At 42.4% G+C, this 24,102-nt stretch overlaps 1 protein-coding gene across 1 annotated transcript; it reads right to left on the reverse strand.

The window, feature by feature from the left end:
• Positions 1-24,102, reverse strand: LUZP4 (leucine zipper protein 4). The gene is given in 7 exon segments (XM_078063998.1): positions 1-176; positions 223-586; positions 682-836; positions 880-1,252; positions 1,511-1,626; positions 2,957-3,088; positions 24,012-24,102. Coding segments are annotated over 7 exon segments (1,407 nt in total).

Below are 24,102 nucleotides of genomic sequence, written 5' to 3' on the forward strand. Positions count from 1 at the left end.
CTAATTGGCTATGAGATCTTTCTGTGTAGCCACAAGCTCTCTCTGTGTAGCCAGGAGATCTCTCTCTGTAGCCATAATATCTCTCTGTGTAGCCATGATATCTCTCTGTGTAGCCACGAGATCTCTCTGAGTAGCCACGAGATCTCTCTATGTAGCCACGAGATCTCTCTGTGTAGCTACGAGATCTCTCTCTGTAGCCACGAGATCTTTCGGTGTAGCCACAAGATCTTTCTGTTTGGGCATGAGCTCTCTCTGGCCGGCCATGAGCTCTCTCTGACCAGCCATGAGCTCTCTCTGACTGGCCATGAGCTCTCTCTAATTGGCCATGAGATCTCTCTGGTTGGTCACGAGATCTCTCTGGTTGGCCACGAGATCTGGCTGGTTGGCCACGAGATCTCTCCGACCGGCCACGTGATTTCTCCGACCGGCCACGGGATCTCTCCGACCGGCCTCGGGATCTCTCCGACCGGCCTCGGGATCTCTCCGACCGGCCACGGGATCTCTCCGACCGGCCTCGGGATCTCTCCGACCGGCCTCGGGATCTCTCCGACCGGCCACGGGATCTCTCCGACCGGCCTCGGGATCTCTCCGACCGGCCACGGGATCTCTCCAACCGGCCTCGGGATCTCTCCGACCGGCCACGGGATCTCTCCGACCGGCCTCGGGATCTCTCGGACCGGCCATGGGATCTCTTGGACCGGCCTCGGGATCTCTCCGACCGGCCACGGGATCTCTCCGACCGACCACGAGAACTTTCCGACCGGCTATGAGAACTCTTGGACTGGCTACGAGAACTCTCGGACTGGCTACAAGAACTCTCGGACTGGCTACTAGAACTCTCGGACTGGCTACTAGAACTCTCGGACTGGCTACTAGAACTCTCGGACTGGCCACGAGATCTCTCCGATTGGTCTGGAGATCTCGCTGACTGGCCACGAGATCTCTCAGATTGGCCTGGAGATCTCTCCAACTGGCCACTAGAACTTTCTGACTGGCCACGAGATCTCTCGGATTGGCCTCGAGATCTCTCTGACTGGCCACGAGAACTCTCTGACTGGCCATGAGATCTTTCCGACTGGCCATGAGAACTCTCTGACTGGCTACAAGAACTCTCCAACTGGCCATGAGATCTCTCTGAATGGTGTCGATTTTCTGATGATTGGCCTTGAGATCCTTCCAGTTGATGCTGGTTCCCCTCTGCCTGGCTTCCACTCTTCTCTGCTTGGGACTTAGAATTTTCATTGCACTTCTCCTGCAAAGAACCACAATTTTGCAAAACAAATATAATGATATTTTGTCAAAGCAATTTCTATGGGCAATTTTTTAAAAAATTTCATTGCCCCTATTTTTATAGACTAAACAGTTTTCAGAACTAACTGTTCAAGGCACCAGGAGGGAATACTAAAAAACAATCTCTGCTCAATCAATGCAATTTAAAATAATCCTTAATATTAAGAATTATATTAAATTTAGGGCCTTTTATGTTGGTTAATTCTCAGTGTTTATTTACCTGCTTATTTACAGGCTGCTTGTTTAAAGAGCTTTGTCCGGGCTTGAATCCAGAGGGTTCTTGGTATGGTTTTGTATCATTTCCTTTCTCAATGTTCTTTCTGAATCTTGAGAATCCTTTGAAAAAAATAATTATTTTCTGTATTTTCAGTCAGTAAATTCAATGTATCTCTCAGAAATATTATCTGTGATCTCACTGTTTTGACGCTATGCCTTGGGTTTGGAAAACTTGACATTTCATTAGTTTGATATCATCTGAGAGTCTCACCAAATTCTAGGAAAGTCTTTGCCATACTGTTTCTATTTGCATACCTTAATATAGTAGTCTTCTTTGTATACAATACTTCAAATTTGTTTTTATATGCCAACAAAGTTGGGGCATATCATCTATCTACTAGAAAAAGGAGAGATGGAGAAAAACTGTCTGCTTTGTATTAATCATGTAACTATTTCCCTCAGTTGTCTGCTTTGCTTTGGGTGTAAAGATAGTTTAAGAAACAAAGAAGATGGATCTCCAAAAGGCTCACAAAGATCAATTTTATGTTTAGTTAGAAACATGAGAATGGGATGGGGCGCCTGGGTGGCTCAGTCGGTTAAGCATCCGACTCTTGGTTTTGGGTCAGGTCATGGTCTCAGGGTTGTGGGCTGAAGCCCCACACTGGGCTCTGTGCTCAGCACAGACTCTGCTTGTCCCTCTCCCTCTGCTCCTCCCTGAGTGCATGCTCTCTCTCTAAAATAAATTTTTAAAAAAGAAACATGAGAATAGGTCACCTCACCATTCTTACCAGCTTTGTTCCTATAATAACCACCATCCCTCCATTTCTCAGAACCCGCTAAGCCACTGAAGGATTCAAACAAGGACTATAATGAAGCTGGGTGGGCAACTGGCAGGGACTTGGAGTAGTATGCACACTGTCAAGATGATCGCAGCCTGTTAACTAAACCATGAAGAGCCTTAATTGTTGGGAAGGCTTCTCTACAATGGCAGTCTGCAGCACATTCTTATTAAAATATGCAGACTGCACTGACCGATACGATTAGAAATACAAAAAAGGCTTTCTTCATGTTCTGTACTCTGCCATACAGCATTTGATTTTTCAGAATGTGGATGCCATGGTGCTCAGATTATTAACCATGCTCTTACCCCTCCTGTATTGCTTCTTAAAGGTGGAATTGGACCAACCAGGCAAGCTTGTGACCAGGTATAATATATTTATCATTCTCATCCTGCTCTCCCTTATGGAAGAAACACATATAAATTTTAAAAATTGTTTTCATTTGTCATGGCATAAATTCTTACCAAACCTATATGCCTACATTTCCAAGAAAAATAAAACTAGGAACATAATGCAACTTTAGAATACATTCCAAGTTTGAGAATTTGCTTACCTAGTTATTCACAAATATTTCAGATTCTTTGCAACGTTTGATTTTTAGTATACTTTACCTCTTTGCCGGCGATGCCTATGAGCCTTTGCTCGCTGTCTTGAAATTGGGTTGTTTTTTTTACGGTTCTCTGTTCCATTCTTTTTTGGTTCAGTGTTTTTACTTTCTAACTTTTTAAGGTTTATAATGTCATCTGTATTAGAAACACATGAAAAACAAAGACAATAGAAAAAGCCGAATTACAACGTGTCTCAAGTGAATAATCTATATTCTACCTCATCATATTTCAGAACATTGTAAAAATTAATAGCCCTGAAAAATGATAACAGTATAATAATAATGAACTTGTAAAACCATAACAAAGATCAAACAATGCAGACACAGGGTATCAGATTGGATAAAAAAAACAAGCCCCATCATTATGCTGCCTGCAAGAGACTCATTTTAGACCCAAAGAGAGCACCTCCTGATTTAAAGTGAGGGGGTGGAAAACATTTACCATGCTAATGGACATCAAAAGAAAGCTGGGGTGGCAATCCTTATATCAGACAAATTAGATTTTAAACCTAAGACTATAATAATAGATGAGGAAGGACACTATATCATACTTAAAGGGTCTATCCAACAAGAAGATCTAACAATTGTAAATATCTATGTCCCTAACATGGGAGCAGCCAATTATATAAGCCAATTAATAACAAAATCAAAGAAACACATCGACAACAATACAATAATAGTAGAGGATTTTAACACCCCCCTCATTGAAATGGACAGATCATCTAAGCAAAAGATCAACAAGGAAACAAAGGCTTTAAATGACACATTGGACCAGATGGACTTCACAGATATATTCAGAACATTCCATCCCAAAATAACAGAATACACATTCTTCTCTAGTGCCCATGGAACATTCTCCAGAATAGATCACATCCTAGGTAACAAATCAGGTCTCAACTGGTACCAAAAGATTGGGATCATTCCCTGCATATTTTCAGACCACAATATTTTGAAACTAGAACTCAATCACAAGAAGAAAATTGGAAAGAACTCAAATACATGGAGGCTAAAGAGCATCCTACTAAAGAATGAATGGGTCAACCAGGAAATTAAAGAAGAATTTAAAAAATTCATGGAAACAAATGAAAATGAAAACACAATGGTTCAAAATCTTTGGGATGCAGCAAAGGTGGTCCTAAGAGGAAAGTATATAGCAATACAAGCCTTTCTCAAGAAACAGGAAAGTTCTCAAATACACAACCTCACCCTACACCTAAAGGAACTGGAGAAAGAACAGCAAATAAAGCCTAAACCCAGCAGGAGAAGAGAAATAATAAAGAGCAGAGCAGAAATCAATGAAATAGAAACTAAAAGAACAGTAGAACAGATCAATGAAACTAGGAGCTGGTTCTTTGAAAGAATTAATACGATTGATAAACCCCTGGCCAGACTTAACAAAAAGAAAAGAGAAATGACCCAAATAAATAAAATCATGAATGAAAGAGGACAGATCACAAGGAACACCAAAGAAATACAAACAATTATAAGAACATATTAGGAGGAACCACATGCCAGCAAATTAGACAATCTGGAAGAAATGGATGCATTCCTAGAGACGTATAAACTACCAAAACTGAACCAGGAAGAAATAAAAAACCTGAACAGACCCATAACCAGTAAGGAAATTGAAACAGTAATCAAAAATCTCCCAACAAACAAGAGCCCAGGGCCAGATGATTTCCCAGGGAAATACTACCAAACATTTAAAGAAGAATTAATACCTATTCTTCTGACACTGTTCCAAAAAATAGAAATGGAAGGAAAACTTCCAAACTCATTTTATGAGGCCAGCACTACCTTGGTCCCAAAACCAGACAAAGACCCCATCAAAAAGGAGAACTACAGACCAATATCCCTGATGAATATGGATGCAACAATTCTCACCAAAATACTAACCAATAGGATCCAACAGTACATTAAAAAGGATTATTCACCATGACCAAGTGAGATTTATTCCTGGGCTGCAAGGTTGGTTCAACATCCACGAATCAATCAATGTGATACAATACATTAATAAAAGAAAGAACAAGAACCATATGATACTCTCAATAGATGCAGAGAAAGCATTTGACAAAGTACAGCATCCTTCCTTGATCAAAACTCTTCAGAGTGTAGGGATAGAGGGTACATACCTCGATATCATAAAAGCCATCTATGAAAAACCCACAGCGAATGTCATTCTCAATGGGGAAAAACTGAGAGCTTTCCCCTAAGGTCAGGAACATGGCAGGGATGTCCACTATCACCACTGCTATTCAATATAGTACTAGAAGTCCTAGCCTCAGCAATCAGACAACAAAAAGAAATGAGGCATCCGAATCAGCAAAGAAGTCAAACTCTCACTCTTTGCAGATGATATGATACTTTTATGTGGAAAACCCAAAAGACCCCACCCCAAAACTGCTAGAACTCATACAGGAATTCAGTAAAGTGGCAAGATATAAAATCAATGCACAAAATTCAGTTGCATTTATATACACCAACAATGAGACATAAGAAAGAGAAATTAAGGAGTTGATCTTATTTGCAATTGCACCCAAAACCATAAGATACCTAGGAATAAATCTAACCAAAGAGGCAAAGAATCTGTACTCAGAAAACTATAGAATACTCATGAAAGAAATTGAGGAAGACACAAAGAAATGGAAAAACGTTCCATGCTCATGGATTGGAAGAACAAATATTGTGAAAATGTGTATGCTACCTAGAGCAATCTACACATTTAATGCAATCTCTATCAAAATACCATCAACTTTTTTCAAAGAAATGGAACAAATAATCCTAAAATTTATGGAACCAGAAAAGACCCCAAATAGCCAGAGGAATGTTGAAAAAGAAAAACAAAGCTGGGGGCATCACAATTCCGGACTTCAAGCTCTATTACAAAGCTGTCATCATCAAGACAGTATGGTACTGGCACAAAAACAGACACATAGATCAATGGAACAGAATAGAGAGCCCAGAAATGGACCCTCAACTCTATGGTCAAGTAATCTTCGACAAAGCAACAAAGAATGTGCAATGGAAAACAGACAGTCTCTTCAACAAATGGTGTTGGGAAAATTGGACAGCCACACGCAGAAGAATGAAACTGGACCATTTCCTTACACCACACACAAAAATAGACTCAAAATGGATGAAAGACCTAAATGTGAGGCAGGAATCCATCAAAATCCTAGAGGAGAACACAGGCAGCAACCTCTTCGACCTCACCTCCAGCAACTTCTTCCTAGAAACATCACCAAAGGCAAGGGAAACAAGGGCAAAAATGAACTATTGGGACTTCATCAAGATAAAAAGCTTTTGCACAGCAAAGGAAACAGTCAACAAAACCAAAAGACAACCGACAGAATGGGAGAAGATATTTGCAAATGACAGATAAAGGGCTAGTATCCAAAGTCTATAAAGAACTTATTAAACTCAACACCCAGAGAACAAATAATCCAATCAAGAAATGGGCAGAAGACATGAACAGACATTTCTGCAAAGAAGGCATCCAAATGGCCAACAGACACATGAAAAAGTGCTCAACATCACTGGGCATCAGGGAAATACAAATCAAAACCTGAATGAGATACCACCTCACACCAGTCAGAATGGCTAAAATTAACAAGTCAGGAAATGACAGATGTTGGCAAGGATGCGGAGAAGGGGGAACCCTCCTACACTGTTGGTGGGAATGCAAGCTGGTGCAGCCACTCTGGAAAACAGTATGGTGGCTCCTCAAAAAGTTGAAAATAGAGGTACCCTATGACCCAGCAATTGCACTACTGGGTATTTACCCCAAAGATACAAATGTAGTGATCCGAAGGAGCACCTGCACCCCAATGTTGATAGCAACAATGTCCACAATAACCAAACTATAGAAAGGGCCTAGATGTCCATCAAGAGATGAATGGATAAAGAAGATGTGGTATATATATATATATATATATATATATATATATATATACATATATAATGGAATATTATGCAGCCATCAAAAAATGAAATCTTGCCATTTACAATGACATGGATGGAATTAGAGGATATTATGCTAAGCTAAATAAGTCAATCAGAGAAAGACAATTATCATATGATCTCACTGATATGAGGAATTTGAGAAACGAGACAGAGGATCATAGGGGAAGGGAGGGGAAAATGAAACAAGACGAAACCAGAGAGGGAGACAAAGCCTAAGAGACTCTTAATCTCAGGACACAAACTGAGGGTTGCTAGAGTAGAGGGGGAGGGAGGGATGGGGTGCCTGGGTGATGGACATTGGAGAGGGTATGTGCTATGGTGAGCGCTGTGAATTGTGTAAGACTGATGAATCACAGACCTATACCCCTAAAACTAATAATACATTATATATTAATTAAAAAAAAAAAACATCTTGCAGGACACCACTTTGTATAATTAATTTGAAACAGAATTGAAAAGAAAATGCTATTTTAATAAGAATATCACATTCAAATGGAGGGTCACTAGCTGGGGCGCTGCTGGGTGCTGATACACCAAAGATTTTTTTATTTTTATTTTTTTAAAGATTTTATTTACTTATTTGACAGAGTGAGAGATAGCGAGAGCAGGAACACAAGCAGGGGGAGTGGGAAAGGGAGAAGCAGGCTTCCTGCCGAGCAGGGAGCCCAATGTGGGACTCGATCCCAAGACCCTGGGATCATGACCTGAGCCGAAGGCAGACGCTTAACGACTGAGCCACCCAGGCGCCCACACCAAAGATTTTTTTAATCTCCAACCCCTCCCCCTCGTCAGCCCTGAAACAATGGCCAACCAGGCTTGCAGGGACACAGTGAGATGGGTGACTTCCTAAATAGGAGAGCAAAACCTCAGAGAGGAGAAAGTGAAGAGCAAGCTTCTCCCTGAGTCAGTGGTTTCACAAGGCCCTGAGGCCATGAGGGAGTGCTCCAGGACCAGCCTGTCTTGTGGCCCTCACCGACAATTTTCAGTGACTACATTTTTCCTGACTTCTGAGTCACCAAAAATAAGGCAAGCTCCATCTTAGAATCACATGAGGATTAAATAAGATGGAAAAAGTCTTACGCTCATGCAGTACTACAGCTACAGTTGAGAAACATCAACCCAATGCTTTATTCCAGGGATGGCTGAATGGATAAACCCTGTGGATCCATAATAACACCTTTAAATTGGGTAGTACTTTAAAGTTCACAAAGCACTTCCATATAAAATCTCTTGACACAGTACCTGGCATACATGTGACACTCAGTAAATGAGACAATAAATGAACAAACGCTTATCAAGGGTCTCATGTACATCAGATAGTGCACCCCCACTCTTAAAGGTCAGCAGAGATTAGCCTCACTTTTTTTTTTTTTTTAAAGATTTTATTTATTTTTTGACAGAGAGAGAGCCAGCGAGAGAGGGAACACAAGCAGGGGGGAGTGGGAGAGGGAGAAGCAGGCTTCCCGCTGAGCAGGGAGCCTGATGGGGGGCTCGACCCCAGGACCCTGAGATTGTGACCTGAGCCGAAGGTAGACGCTTAATGACTGATCCACCCAGGCGCCCCATCCTCACTTTTTAAAGAAGGAAACAGACTTACACGACTTTCTTTTTTTTTTAAGATTTTATTTATTTACTTGATAGAGAGAGAGAGAGCACAAGCAGGGAGAGTGGCAGGCAGAGGGAGAAGGAGAAGCAGGCCACCCCCATGGAGCAGGGAGCCCGATGCGGGACTCGATCCCAGCACCCTGGGATCATGACCTGAGCGGAAGGCAGATGCTTCACCAACTGAGCCACCCAGGCACCCCCTTACCTGACTTTCTTGAGGGCAAAAGATTAATATGTTAAGAAGCCAGGACAGATTCTAAGTCGAAGATTCTTGCCACTACATTACACTTCCTCCTTCAAGAGCTCAGCTATCCCTGGGGCACCTGGGTGGCTCAGTCAGTTAAGTGTCTCCTTCCGCTCAGGTCATGATCCCAGGGTCCTGGGATGGAGTCCTGAGTCAGAGTTGGAGTTGGAGTCGGAGCTGGTGTCGGGCTCCCTGCTCAGCAGGGAGTCTGCTACTCCCTCCTTCTGCCCCTCCCCCTGCTTGTGCATTCTCTCTCTCTCAAATAAATAAATAAAATTTTAAAAAAAGGAAAAAAAAAAGCTCAGCTATCCCAAGAATGAGGAGAGCAGCACCCAGGCTAGTGATCCTACATTTGAATGTGATATTCTTATTAAAATAGCATTTTCCTTTCAATTCTGTTTCCAATTAATTACACAAAGTCAAGTTTAGCACTCAAGTAGTATAAGGCCACCGCTAATACGGTATTCGAGTACTCACTTTGACCTGTCCCCTGGCTTTACAGAGATTGACTGTCATTGTTCACATTCAACAAATAGATAAAGGTTTCATATCTGCTACTTGGCCAATAGCATCAAGATATTTTGACTTACAGTAATTATTCTAGAAGAGAGATGGTAGAAATAGACTATGATATCCATCCAAATCTACCAAAAGGAGACTCTCTGGGTGAAAAATACATTATTTTCCCACTTACTTAGCCTTACTCTAAGGCTGTTTATCACCCTAAATGTACTGACATTTACATTTTCATAAAAATAGTCACTGATTTCACCCAATTTAGCCTCATAAGTGATAGTACTGGCTTTTCTTTAAAATATCAGCAGCCCTGGGGCTCCTGGGTGGCTCAGTTGGTTAAGCATCCAACTCTTGGTTTCAGCTCAGGTTATGATCTCCTGGGTCCTGAGATCAAGCCCCACGTCCCTTGGACTCCACTGTCAGCGGGGAGTCTGCTTAAAGATTCTCTCCCTCTGCCCCTCCCCACACTCGCGTTTTCTCTCTCTCCCCCCCCCAACCTCTCTGAACTAAATAAATAAATCTTTAAAATATCAGCATCCCTGTAATACGGATTCAGGGATGTCCCACACCTGCTATATAAAATTCACTTAACTAATGGGAAATTCAATTTTGTCTTTGGTATTTTTCCATTTTTGTTATATTTTCCCGCAGTTAAATTTCATGTCAGAGGGCTCACTTGTGCAAGGGAAGATAAGCACAGCAAAGTAGAATGCAGGAAAACAAGCAAAATGGACATAGACAGCAGGGCAGTCTATATAGTCAGACCTGACAGTCTATAACACAGGTAATTGAAACTCTGTTTAAAAGCTGAAAAGGATGTCATCAGTATGTTTTAGACTTAAAAATAATCACCCACATGTATGTTTCATTTAAACTGCCTCCTAAGGGGCACCTGGGTGGCTCAGTTGGTTAAGCGACTGCCTTCGGCTCAGGTCATGATCCTGGAGTCCCTGGATCGAGTCCCACATAGGGCTCCCTGCTCGGCAGGGAGTCTGCTTCGCCCTCTGACCCTATCCCCTCTCATGTGTTCTCTCTCTCTCATTCTCTCTCTCAAATAAATAAATAAAATCTTTAAAAATAAATAAATAAACTGCCTCCTAAGGCACCTGGGTGGCTCAGTATGTTAAGCGTCTGCCTTTGGCTCAGGTCATGATATCAGGGTCCGGGGATTGAGCCCCACATCAGGCTCCCTGCTCAGCGAGGAGTCTGCTTCTCCCTCTGGCCCTCCCCCTGCTTGTGCTCTCTTTCTCTCAAAAACAAATAAATATTTAAAAAAGAATAAAATAAACAGCCTACTAAAAACAAAACAAAACAAAACAAAACTGCCTCCTAAATTAGCTTTCCTGAAATAAGACGAAAATATAGCATTCACTAAAATATAAAGGTGAAAAGAAGCCTAGAATCACCCTGAATCTGGAATGGAAACACCTGAGCAGAAAAACACTGATCCCTTATTTTACAAATGAGAAAACTGCAGCCCAGAGAGGAGTAGTGGTGCACCCAAGGTTAGCTAACGGCAGAACTGGGATTAGAACACAGAGCTCCTCAACACAAAGGGTTTTTAAAGTCATCCTAAGATTTTTCTTTTTTTTTTTTTAAGATTTTATTTATTTTTGGGGGCGCCTGGGTGGCTCAGTCGTTAAGTGTCTGCCTTTGGCTCAGGTCATGATCCTGTGATCCTGGGATCAAGCCCCGCATCGGGCTCCCTGCTCAGTGGGAAGCCTGCTTCTCCCTCTCCTGCTCCCCTGCTTGTGTTCCCTCTCTCGCTGTCTCTCTCTCTGTCAAATAAATAAATAAAAGATTTTATTTTTTGACACACACACAGAGAGAGAGAGAGAGAGAGAGCACAAGCAGGGGGAGTGGCAGGCAGAGGGAGAGGGAGAAGCAGCCTCCTCACCAAGCAGGGAGCCCCATACAGGGCTCGATGCTAAGACCCTGGGATCATGACCTGAGCTGAAGGCAGTTGCCCCACTGGCTGAGCCACCCAGGCACCGCAGTGCTAAGATTTTTCAACATTATCTGTATCCTATAGGTCAGGTAGTTCTGTACCCTGACTGTGCATCAGAATCACCTGAAGACATTTATTTTAAAATACAGAGTCCCTATGCAAGATTATGATTCAGTAGGCCTGGAATGGGACTCAAGTATTTGTTTTTTAAAGTCCTCCAAGGAACTCTGATGTTTAACCCAAATTGTCAGCAACTGCTGTGAGCAAACGAAGAAACGTCAAAGAGCATATGAGTGAGATTATGAAATTGATGGTTTGGGGAAATAGCAATTTATGATCAGGAGTAAATTGTAGAATAAAGTCAGATTACAAAAAGGAAAACTAATTATTTTGGGGTAGGCAGAGGGACGTCAATAGTCCAAGCATGAAGAGATCAAAGTTTATACTAAGGTGGTGCCAGGGGGAAAGGTAAAAGAGAAACAAAAAGTCCTCTCCCCATTCACCTCAGGTGCAATGGGACGGGCATCCACAGACCCACCCTCTTCTACTCATCCACTTGTAAGCACAAAGCTCTTTCCCCAGAGTTCACACTATTCTCCCTGAACCACCAGTCACCCAAGATAACTCCTCAAGTCACCAAGGAAATGAGGCTGTATGGGGAAGGAAGAGGAACCCATAAAGAGATGTTCTTAGAACTATAGTAAGGGAGAGGTCTTCCTAGAATTCTCTGTTTGACCCTGAAATACATTATTGTGTAACATATTATTATAAACAGTTGTTACAATCCAAATATCACTGAATGGACTTTTGTGCACTGCCCTAGAATCCTACTCACCCTTTATAACGTTGTTTCAACAGGGAAATTCTTCCTGCATCCAACAGCTGTCATACAAATGAGGTACTGGAGCACAACACCACTTCGACAGCTGGGAACTGCCTGTATATGATTAAGTACCAACTGAATAATGCAGAGACGAACTACGCCAAGACCGCAGAGAAAAGACAAACTACTGAGTACTGGAACAGCTGCAACATCTTTGTGGTGGAGCTGGGTAAGATGGGTAGGATGTGAATGAGGGGAAAGATCCCGGCACTTGAAGAAAGAGAAACAACACAAGAAAAGGCTTGGAGCCACGAATTAATACAGTGTGTTCAGGGAGAAGATCAGCTTGGCTAGAATGGAAGATTAGTGCTGGAGAGTTCTAGGGGAAAGGTTAGACTGACAAGGTAGATGATGAAAAGCCTTGAGTGTCAGGACACTTGGGTGGCTCAGTCAGTTAAGCATCCGACTTTGGCTCAGGTCATGATCTCAGGGTTGTGGGATGGAGCGTGGGATGGAGCCCAGGATGAAGCCTGGCATCCAGCCCAGCGTCGGGTTCTGCGCTCAGCAGGGAGTCTGCTGAAAATTCTCTCTCTCTCTCTCCCTCTGTCCCTCCTCCCCACTCATGCTCTTTCTTTCTCTCTCTCTCTCTAAAGTAAATAAACTTTTTTTAAATAAAAAGGAGGGGCGCCTGGGTGGCTCAGTCGTTAAGTGTCTGCCTTCGGCTCAGGTCATAACCCCAGGATTCTGGGATCGAGCCCCGCTTTGGGCTCCCTGCTCGGTGGGAGGCCTGCTTCTCCCTCTCCCACTCCCCCGCTTGTGTTCCCTCTGTCGCTGTCTCTCTCCCTGTAAAAAAATAAATAAAATCTTAAAGAAAAAAAAGAAAAGCCTTGGGTGTCAGTATCTCAATGCACAGTAAGGGACAGGAGCTAAGGCATAAGTAGTGAGGGTTATAGATGAGGGTGAGGGGAGAACCCCATACTATCTCTAGCAGTGCCATCTCAAACTATCAAATAATAAGCACTTACTGAGAGCATTCTATGTGCTTGGCAATATGCAAGGTATTATCTGAAATCAGGAAATTGATCAATGCTTTTTATTTTTTAGTTTTTTTTTTTAAGATTTTATTTATTTATGAGACAGAGAGAGCGAGCACAAGCAGGGGGAGTAGCAGGCAGAGGGAGAGGGAAAAGCAGGCTCCCCGCTGAGCAAGGAGCCCAATGCGGGACTTGATCCCAAGACCCTGAGATCATGACCTGAGCTGAAGGCAGACGCTTCACCTACTGAGCCACCCAGAGGCCCCAGTGCTTTTTAAATAATAGAGAGAGGGGCCTCTGGATGGCTCAGTCTGAGGAGTGCGTGACTCTTGATCTCAGGGTCGTGAGTTTGAGCCCCACGATGGGTATAGAGATTACTTAAATAAAAACTTAAAAAAATAATAGAGAATTGATATTATCACTGCACAGCTATTTGAAAGGAAACTGCATCTTTTCTGTGATCCAATAATTTTAATTTCATTTGACTGTCTTTAGAAACTAAGTCCACATTTTAAAGGAAACTTGTTTTAACAAAAAATGTAAAGCTGCCTAGACTACAAAAGGAGGGTAATCAAAGAAAAGGTGAATGCTAGGCATATTTAAATATAACATTACATCTTTAAAAGCAAATGCGTTTGGTATATTCCAAGTCCAGCTGTGCATAGCTCCCAATCAAGTAGAAAAGCTTTATATAATATAGATCTTTTATCTCACCTCTCGCCAAATGCTGACTATTCCATTTCTCTTCGCACTTAGAACACCGATATGGTGTCACCTCAGGACAAGCCTGTATGACATAGTACCTGTCTAAACTATTGCAAGATGCAAACATCAGTATCTAAGATACAAACTGTGATGAAAGTCAAGTGAGTAGGAAATTTTAATCTTGAAAGTGCTTTAGATTCAAAATGGAGAAAAGAAATATATTTTAGTTTTATAATCTTAAACATCCATTCTATGCTGGATTTTCTAGAAATAAACCTAGTACAATTTCATAAGTAAAGAAACCTAGTACAATTTCCTAAGTATTTCATATTAAATTAACAAATGTTCAAATTGAAATATAATTGAAAAAATGGTATTAGGAAAAGGCATCTATGCCCCAACATAAAAATGTACCATGAGAGGCACCTGGGTGGCTCAGTTGTTAAGCGTCTGCCTTCAGCTGGGGTCATGATCCCAGGGTCCTGGGATCGAGCCCCGCATCGGGCTCCCTGCTTGGCAGGAAGCCTGCTTCTCCCTCTCCCACTCCCCCTGCTTGTGTTCCCTCTCTTGCTGTGTCTCTCTCTGTCAAAAAAATAAATAAAATCTTTAAAAAAAAAATGTACCACGAGACTAAAAAAACAAAAAAACAAAAACAAACAAAAACTCAGGTATAGCCAAGTGAAAGTATCAATAAATTTAACAGTGACATTCTTTTAATTCTTTTTCTAAATGGTTCTTTATTTGACTATAGAGACAAGAGAGTATAGTGCCCTTCCAGCTCTAAAATTCTATTAAGAAGATTATAAAATTGAAGAAAAGGGGCACCTGGGTGGCTCAGTCGTTGGGCGTCTGCCTTCGGCTTGGGTCATGATCCCGGGGGCCTGGGATCGAGCCCGGCATCGGGCTCCCTGCTCGGTGGGAGGCCTGCTTCTCCCTCTCCCACTCCCCCTGCTTGTGTTCCTGCTCTTGCTATCTCTCTCTGTGTCAAATAAATAGAGTCTTTAATAAAATAAATAAATTAAATAAATAAATAAATAAATAAATAAAATAAAATTGAAGAAAAAACCCTGTAGTGTAAGAAGTATTTCTGTTTCATAGGAATTCTTAGATAATAGTGAGTGTTTAATAAACAATTGAACTGAATTGGCATTTAGTAGTTGCTGACACTAAACAATTTTCTCATACGTACACATGTGGCCTGTAAAAAGTACTTAATTCTTCTATTTTTTTTCCCCTCTAAATATACAGGTGTGTGTTAAGTTGGCCAAGGTTAATAGATGGTTACACAGCAGAAAAAAACTGAGAAACACAAGTCTTGATTTTTTAAATATAATGGTCATTTACAAACTTATTTAGAAACTTAATTACTTTCGGGGCACCTGGGTAGGTCAGATGATTAAGCATCTGCCTTCAGCTCAGGAGATGATCTCCAAGTCCTGGGATCAAGCCCCACATCAGGCTCCCTGCTCAGCGGGGAGCCTGCTTCTCCCTTTCCCTCTACCTCTCCCCCTGCTCTGTCTCTCTCTCTCTCTCAAATGAATAAATAAAATCTTAAAAAAAAAAAGAAAAAACTTAATTACTTTTTTAAAGTTTCCATTATTTGCACCCTTGGAATATATTGCAGGTTTGCTTTTATTTTTGTTTTTTTAAGTGAAATTATACATAATTTTAACTCCAGACTTCATAATTCCAGAGACCACCATTTGATTTCTTGCATTGTAATGAAATTGCACAAGAATATACAGTATACATCTAGAAATCACAGATCTTATCAGCTACGATTTAGAGATGAAATCCAATTGCTGCTCAGCCTGTCCACAGAGAAGAGAAAACAAATGGCTTTTGGACCTAAGTAAGGTGTGGAACGACCTTTTCAGCATAGTCTATGAGGTTATGAAGAAGGTGTCTTCTTTTTTTAAATTTTTTTTTAAGATTTTATTTATTTATTTGAGAGACAGAGTGATAGAGTACAAGCAGGGAGAACGACAGAGTAAGAGGGAGAAGCAGGCTAACCGCTGAGCAGGGAGCCCGATGTGGGGTTCGATCCCAGGACCCTGGGATCACAACCCCAAGCCGAAGACAGATGCTTAACTGACTGAGCCATCCAGGCGCCCTGAAGGTGTCTTTAACATAACAATCAGGGGCGCCTGGGTGGCTCAGTCGTTAGGCGTCTGCCTTCCGCTCGGGTCATGATCCCAGGGTCCTGGGATTGAGCCCCGCATCGGGCTCCCTGCTCAGCGGGAAGCCTGCTTCTCCCTCTCCCATTCCCCCTGCTTATGTTCCCTCTCTCACTGTGTCTCTCTCTGTCAAATATATAAATTAAAAAAAAATCTTTAAAAAAAAAATCTTTAACATAACAATCAACCTTCCAGATTTTCATGTCCTTTCCCTTAGTTCTCAGGATATGATATCATTACAGAGACATGGTGCTATATTCCTGCTTACTCTCCGTATGATATTCTCCACTGACTCCATCTGAGAATACCTAGCTAGTCTCTCAAGGAGAACCATTTGGTTCAGACCTCACTAAAGACACTCAAATTTGAATTCTTGACCTAAGTAAGATTCATGTCAGAAAAACACCGTGAGGACTGAAGAAAGACAACATTCTTCAAACAGTTTAAAATAGATCACCCAGGGGCACCTGGGTGGCTTAATCGGTTAAGTGTCTGCCTTCAGCTCAGGTCATGATCCCAGGGTACTGGGATCAAGTTCCATGTTGGGCTCCCTGGGGAGCCCACGAGGGGCTCCTTCTGCCCCTCCTCCCACTTGTTTTCTCAATCGTTCTCTCTCTCTCAAATAAATAAAATCATAAATAAATAAATAAAATAAGATAAAATAAAATAGATCACCCAGGGCACCTGGCTGGCTTAGTTGGAAGAGCAGACAACTCTTGATCTCTGCATTGTGAGTTTGAGTCCCATGTTGGGTGTAGAAATTACTTAAATAAATAAACTTTTTAAAAAATAGATCACCCAGCTTGTGCCATATAATTAAATTTTGATATAAATCATATAACCAATTTTCTTGTAAAAAGCATAATTAGGGGCACCTGGGTGGCTCAGTCAGTTAAGCATCTGCCTTCAGCTCAAGTCATGATCCCAGGGTCCTAGGATCGAGCCCCGCATCGGGCTCCTTGCTCAGCAAGGAGTCTGCTTCTCTCTCTGCTCCCCCTGCTTGTGCTCTCTCTCTCTCTGTCAAATAAATAAATAAAATCTGTAAAAAAAAAAAAAAAACATATTATTTTGTATTTTAGAAGGCGTTGAAATCACTATTTTATTACTTGTGAACGTTTAAAACATACCCCAATTTTTGTAAACATCGTTCTATAATTTTTTAAATATGTAAAATACCTTGGGGCACCTGGGTGGCTCAGTCGTTAAGTGTCTGCCTTCAGCTCAAGTCATGATCTCAGGGTCCTGGGATCGAGCCCCGCATCAGGCTCCCTGCTCTGCAGGAAGCCCGCTTCTCCCTCTCCCACTCCCCCTGCTTGTGTTCCCTATCGTGCTGTGTCTCTGTCAAATAAATAAATAAAATCTTTAAAAAAAAAAATAAATAAATATGTAAAATACCAGAAACCTTAAAAAATGTGACTTAGTTTCCTCTCAATTTCTGACAGACTCTGAGTATACATACTTCCAAACATTTAAAACAACATATAATTGCATATATTTCCTTAGCTGCCTCCCCAACTGGATTATCAGCTTGAGAAGAAGCCATTGTTTATCTATCAGTGTACCAAGTACCTAGCACAGTGCTTAATACAGAGTGGATGCTTGGGGCACCTAGGTGGCTCAGTCATTAAGCGTCTGCCTTCAGCTCAGGTCATGATCCCAGCGTCCTGGGATCAATCCCCGCAAAGGGCTCCCTGCTCAGTGGGGAGCCTGCTTCTCCCTCTCCCACTCCCCCTGCTTGTGTTCCCTCTCTCACTGTGTCTCTTTCTGTCAAATAAATAAATAAATAAATTAATTAATTAATTAAAAAAAAAAAAACAGGGGCGCCTGGGTGGCTCAGTCGTTAAGCGTCTGCCTTCGGCTCAGGTCATGATCCCAGGGTCCTGGGATCGAGCCCCGCATCGGGCTCTCTGCTCAGCGGGAAGCCTGCTTCTCCCTCTTCCATTCCCCCCTGCTTGTGTTCCCTCTCTCGCTGTCTCTCTCTCTCTCTGTCAAAATAAATAAATAAAATCTTTAAAAAAAAAAAAAAAAAAACAGAGTGGAAGCTTTATAAACATTTATGGATCTATGATTATATCTAGCAAGCAGAAAGGTTTTTTTTTCTTTCAGACTACAGTACTTTTGCATTAGTCTCCTTTAGACAGAAGTGGTGAAGAGGGCAGTACAGCTCCTATTAAGTTCTTGCTGTTGCCAGTTCCAATTTTGGTTTTATTTTTGCCTTTTACTTCTTTTTTTTTAATATTTTATTTTTAAGTAATCTCTACATCCAATGTGGGGCTCAAACCTAACACCCCGAGATCAAGAGTCACATGCTCCACCCACTGAGTCAGCCAAGCGCCCCGTATTTTTACCTTTTATTTCTAAAAAAACACTGTAATACCTTCTGAAAATGTTTACTAGGGACAAGAACAAAAATAAATTTGCAGAGGGCACCTGGGTGGCTTAGTCGGTTAAGCATCTACCTTCAGCTCAGGTCTTGATCCCGGGGTCCTAGGATCAAGTCCCGCATCGGGCTCCCCTACTTCTCCTTCTGCCTCTGCCTCTCTCTCTGTCTCTCATGAATAAATAAATAAAATCTTCAAAAAAATAATTTGTAGATCCTTTTCCTATTTTAGTACATCTTATTACAATGGAAGTAATAAGGGGCACCTGGGTGGCTCAGTCGGTTAAGCATCTGCCTTCCACTCAGGTCATGATCCCTGGGTCCCAGGATCGAGGGCCGCATCGGGCTCCCTGCTCAGCGGGGAGTCTGTTTCTCCCTCTCCCTCTGCCTGCCACTCCCCCTGCTTGTGCACTCTTTCTCTCTCTCATAAAAATAAATAAATAAAATCCTTAAAAAAAACAATGGAAGTAATAAATATCCTTGCATTCAATATAAATATTATAAATAATATAAAATTATATATAATACATAAATAACATAAATAAACATAAAACTGCTTTTTAAACGCACATGTGCATAATCCAATGACAGGTATGCATTGTTAAAAGTAATATTTTCACTTTAATAAAGTCATGGGGAAATTTACTGGAAAAGTATGGATTTCTCATCAATTCACGGAAGCAACATGTATTTGCTCTTTATGACGTATTTTTCTTGGCTTCAAACTGGAAGGACCTTTCATGACTTAACAGTTTTGCCTGTTCCCCTTGAAAAACTCAAAAGCTATGCTCTCATCTGTCTGAAATGATATAAATATGGATTTGGGGAACCAAGGTTTGAGATCATGAAACAGTGAAATCAACAAAAGAAAAGCACAGGCAACATTAGGTTTTACCTCCATGCTATAGATTCTCCTTGGCTCTGGCATTTGCCCCCAAATTCATGCTCCTGGTGACAGGGCAGAGCCTAGAATAAGGCAAATGAGGCACTCACCTCAGGCATCAAATTTTAGGATGCTCCAAAAAAACTCAGTATTAAACACAACCTATTTAAAAATAAAAATCAACACAAGAACAATCCTTGATGAATAAAATATCAACAACAAAAACCAGATCAGACCCTGTGCACACACAACACGGCCTCACTTGCTTCACCCTGCTCCTTTATTTACAAAAACATGTGATCAGCCAGAGGGCTTTAGTTTGTCCATTTGATCTTAAAAAATATTTCATTAAAAATATTATCTCAGGGCAGGGTCGTGCCTGGGTGGCCCAGTTGGTTAAGCTTCTGACTCTTGATTTCGGCTCAGATCGTGATCTCAGGGTTGTGAGATTGAGCCCCACGTCAGGCTCTGCACTCAGCATGGAGTCTGCTCAGGATTCTCTCCCTTTCCCTCTGCCCCTCCTGCTGCTCTCTCTAAAATAAAATAAATAATAAAAATGTTTAAAAATATTATCTTGGGGCTCCAGGGTGGCTCGATCGGTTAAGCAACCAACTCTTGATCTCAGCTCAGGTCTTGATCTTGGGGTTGTGAGTTCCTTTTTTTTTTTTTAGTATTATTCTACTCTTTTTTTTTTTTTAAGATTTTATTTATTTATTTGAGAGAGAGAGATAACAAGCAGGGTAAGGGGCAGAAGGAGAAGCAGGCTCTCCACTGAGCAGAGAGCCCGATGGAGGGCTTGATCCCAGGACTCCAGGATCATGACCTGAGCTGAAGGCAGACGCTTAAACAACTGAGCCACCCAGACACTCCTTGGGTTTGTGAGTTCAAGCCCCACATCGGGCTCCACACTGGGTGTAGAGCCTACTTAAAAAAAAATTATCTCTGGGGTGCCTGGGTGGCTCAGTTGTCAAGTGTCTGCCTTCGGCTCAGGTCATGATCCCATGGTCCTGGGATCGAGCCCCACATCGGGCTCCCTGCTCCACGGGGAGCCTGCTTCTCCCTCTCCCACTCCCCCTGCTTGTGTTCCTTCTCTTGCTGTGTCTCTGTCAAGTAAATAAAATCTTAAAAAAAAAAAAAAAATTATCTCGATCATCAATTTTTTTTAAAGATTTACTTATTTATTTTAGAGAGAGAGAAAGCAAGAGCAGGGGGAAGGGCAGAGGGAAAGAATCTTCAAGCAGACTCCCCGTACTCGGGGCTCAATCTCACGACCCATGAGATCATGAGCTGAGCTGAAACCAAGAGTTGGATGCTTTCCCACTGAGCCACCCAGGTGCCCCTCAATCATTGAATTTTTATTGCCTCCTTAAATTTTGCACCCTTGGGGCGCCTGGGTGGCTCAGATGTTAAGTGTCTGCCTTTGGCTCAAGTCATGGTCCCAGGGTCCTGGGATCGAGACCTGAATCGGGCTCCCTGATCAGTGGGAAGTCTGCTTCTCCCTCTCCCACTCCCCCGCTTGTGTTCCCTCTCTCGCTGTCTCTCTCTCTCTGTCAAATAAATAAATAAAATCTTTAAAAAAATTTTTGCACCCTTGGCAAGTGCCTCACTTGCCTCACCTTAGTCCCAGTCCTGCCCAGTGACCAAATATTACTTTTTAAAAGTCACTTTAATGCCACGAAATATTTCAGAACTCATGTTGGAGCCTGGGGTGAAGGGCAAGTAACAGTCTGGAATCCAGAAGAGTAAACCCTATTGATACCCGTGGTGAAATAGATTGTTAAAAACACATTAAAGAAAAAAAACAAGAAAATGTCTTAGGTACTATTCAGGGCCATTCCCTCTCAGAGGTAACATACCCTGAAGTAGGCAACTTCCTCAACCTTATAAAAAGCATCTAGGAAGGGGCGCCTGGGTGGCTCAGTCATTAAGCGTCTGCCTTCAGCTCAGGTCATGATCCCAGGGTCCTGGGATCGAGCCCCACATCAGGCTCCCTGCTCAGCGGGAAGCCTGCTTCTCCCTCTCCCACTCCCCTGCTTGTGTTCCCTCTCTCTCTGTCAAATAAATAAAATCTTTAAAAAATAAAAATAAAAAATAAAATAAAAAAAAGCATCTACGAAAAACCCACAGCTAAAATAATGATTCATGGGGAAGACGAAAGCCTTCCCCCTAAGATCAGAAACAAGTCAAGGATGTCCACTCTTACCACATCTATTTAACGTTTCACTGGAAATTCTAGCCAAGAGAATTAGTCCAGAAAAAAAAAAAAAAAGAAAAAGAAAAAGCAACCAGATTTGAAAGAAAAGAGTGAAAATATCTATATTCTCAGATGCCATGATCTTATAAAAGGGAAGTCTTAAAGATACACACACACACACACACACACACACAAATTAGAGCTAATAAACAACCTTGGCAAGGTTGCGAGCTAGAAGGTCCACACACAAAAATAAATCCTAATTCTATATACTAGCAATGAACTATCCAAAAATGAAGTTAAGAATGCAGTTCTACCAAGACCATTCAATAGCAGAAACAATAGTGTTTTTTTAACAAATGATGTTGGAACAACTGGATATCTACCTACAAAAGAATGAAGTTGGATTTAACTCACACCATTTGCAAAAAATTAACTCAAATGGATCAAAGATATAAATGTAAAAGCCAAAACTAGAAAACTCTTAGAAGTAAACATAGGGGTAAATCTTCATAATGTCTTAGAATACCAAATCATGAACAACAAAAGAAAAAAATCAATTGTACTTCATCAAAATGAAAAACTCTTGTGCTTCAAAGGACACTATCAAGAAAGTAAAAAGCCATCCCACAATACAGAAGAAAATATTTGTAAATTGTATACCTGAGAAAGGTCCAGCATCTGCAATATATATATAAAAAACTATTACAACAATAAAAAGGCAAATAATCCTCTTTCGTTTCAGCAGTCCACTCCCTCAGACCACATTTGTAAGATCCACTCTGCCTGCTCCCTGCCGCTTATAAGATCCTCCCTGGCAGCACTTCTCAGCTCCTTTCTGAGGACTGCCCTCCCTATTTGCTCATTCACTCTCATTCCTAAGGTCCACTCTTCCGGTTCCTCCCTCTTCCCATTTCTACTGATTGCCCTCACAGCTGCTCCCTGTCTCATATTTCACATCTCAACCCCTGCTCCTTCCTCCTCATTTCTGAAGTCCCCCCTCCCTCCCCACTTATAAGGTCAACTTTCCCTGTTCTGTGCCCTTCCATTTCAAAGTTCCACCCTCAATGCTCTGCAGCCTCCCACTTCTAGGGTCTTCCATCCTACTCTACTCCTTCCATTTCTAAGGTCTTTTGCCCTTGCTCCTCTTCAACCCCACTTCTAATGTCAGCTTTCCCTACTCCTCCCTCCCCACTAAGGTCGACTCTGCTTGCTCTGCTTTCCCTCTTATTTTTGGAAGTCTGCCTCCCTCTTCTTCTACTCTTTCCCATTCATCTCTAAATACCCCCATCTGCTCTGCTCCTCCCGTGTCTAATTATTTGCCTCTCCTGCTCTTCTCCACCCTCACGGCTCTCCCTTCTCATAATAAAGTATGTCCTCCCTGTCCTTACTCACCTCATTTTTATGGCACACTCTTCTTCCCCTGCTTCCCTCCCTGCTTCCCACTCTTACCGCTGCATCTCCCCTCCTACCCGCCCCAACCAGCCCTGCCGCCATTTCTTTTTTTTTTTTTTTTTAAAGATTTTATTTATTTATTTATTTATTTGAGAGAGAGAGAGAGAAACAGCATGAGAGGGGATAGGGTCAGAGGGAGAAGCAGGCTCCCCGCCGAGCCGGGAGCCCGATGTGGGACTCGATCCCAGGACTCCAGGATCATGACCTGAGCCGAAGGCAGTCGCTTAACCAACTGAGCCACCCAGGCGCGTTCGACCCTCCCTGCTCCGCTCTCCAACACTCAACTCAAAGTGAAATCTCTTTGCACTGCTCTTCCCATTCGAGGTTCAGCCCTCCTTGCTCCTCCCCTTCTCATTTCTAAAGCTGCCCTTGCTTTTCAGCTCTTTTCCCCACTGTTGAAGCTTTCTCTTTCCCTGTTCGTCTGCCCCCCCATCCCCACTCCACCCCATCTCCTGCCATTTTTAAAGTCAGCCTCCTTGTTCTGCTCCCTCTCGCTCATTTATGAAGTCGGCCCTCCCTTTTCCCCTCCCCTTCCCCATTTCCAAAGTGGGTGATAGTCCTGAAGAGGTCTGAGGTTAAGAGATTAGAAGGTGCCAGTGGAGAAGAAAGTTGGTCTAGAGTGTATAGCACCAATCAACAAGCAAGCAAGCAAATAAACCATCCCTTTGCCCAGTCTTCCTGCCCGCTTTCACTCTTTGAAAACTAGCCCCTGGAAAGTAGTCATTTGTGACAGGTTCTCAGATTCAAAGAGTGATTTCGAGGAGCCTCATGTGAAGTGGGTGGGTGGCTTGCTATCAATCCTTAGGAGAATAAAATCTATGGAGAATGCTGGCTTTTTATTTCCCTCAGCCTGAACCTTCAGCAACCCTTACGTCTCACGCAATTTCTGTCAGCTTTCGCCAGTTTCCCGCCCAAGAGGAGTCATAGGAAAATGGGAGGAGAAAGGAAGGGCAGGAGCTAAGCTGGCCTGGGCTTTATCCACGTCGGGGCAGGAGTGGCGCACAGAGCGCAAGCCTCGCCACCCAGGAGCATATGCCTCACGGGGACTCTTCCAGCCTGCCCCAAGCCAACGTCTACTATTCAAAGCCAGCTAGCCCAGACTAGTGGGGGCTGGAGTCTGGGGTCTACATACCTAGAGACATATCTAGATAGGTCATCTTTCCTCCATTGTTAGGTTCTGTCACCACATCTCCAGAAAGTGTTGGGCTGGAAAGCGAAGCCAT

Source organism: Halichoerus grypus, chromosome X, assembly GCF_964656455.1.
Source record: "Halichoerus grypus chromosome X, mHalGry1.hap1.1, whole genome shotgun sequence".
NCBI lineage: Eukaryota > Metazoa > Chordata > Mammalia > Carnivora > Phocidae > Halichoerus > Halichoerus grypus.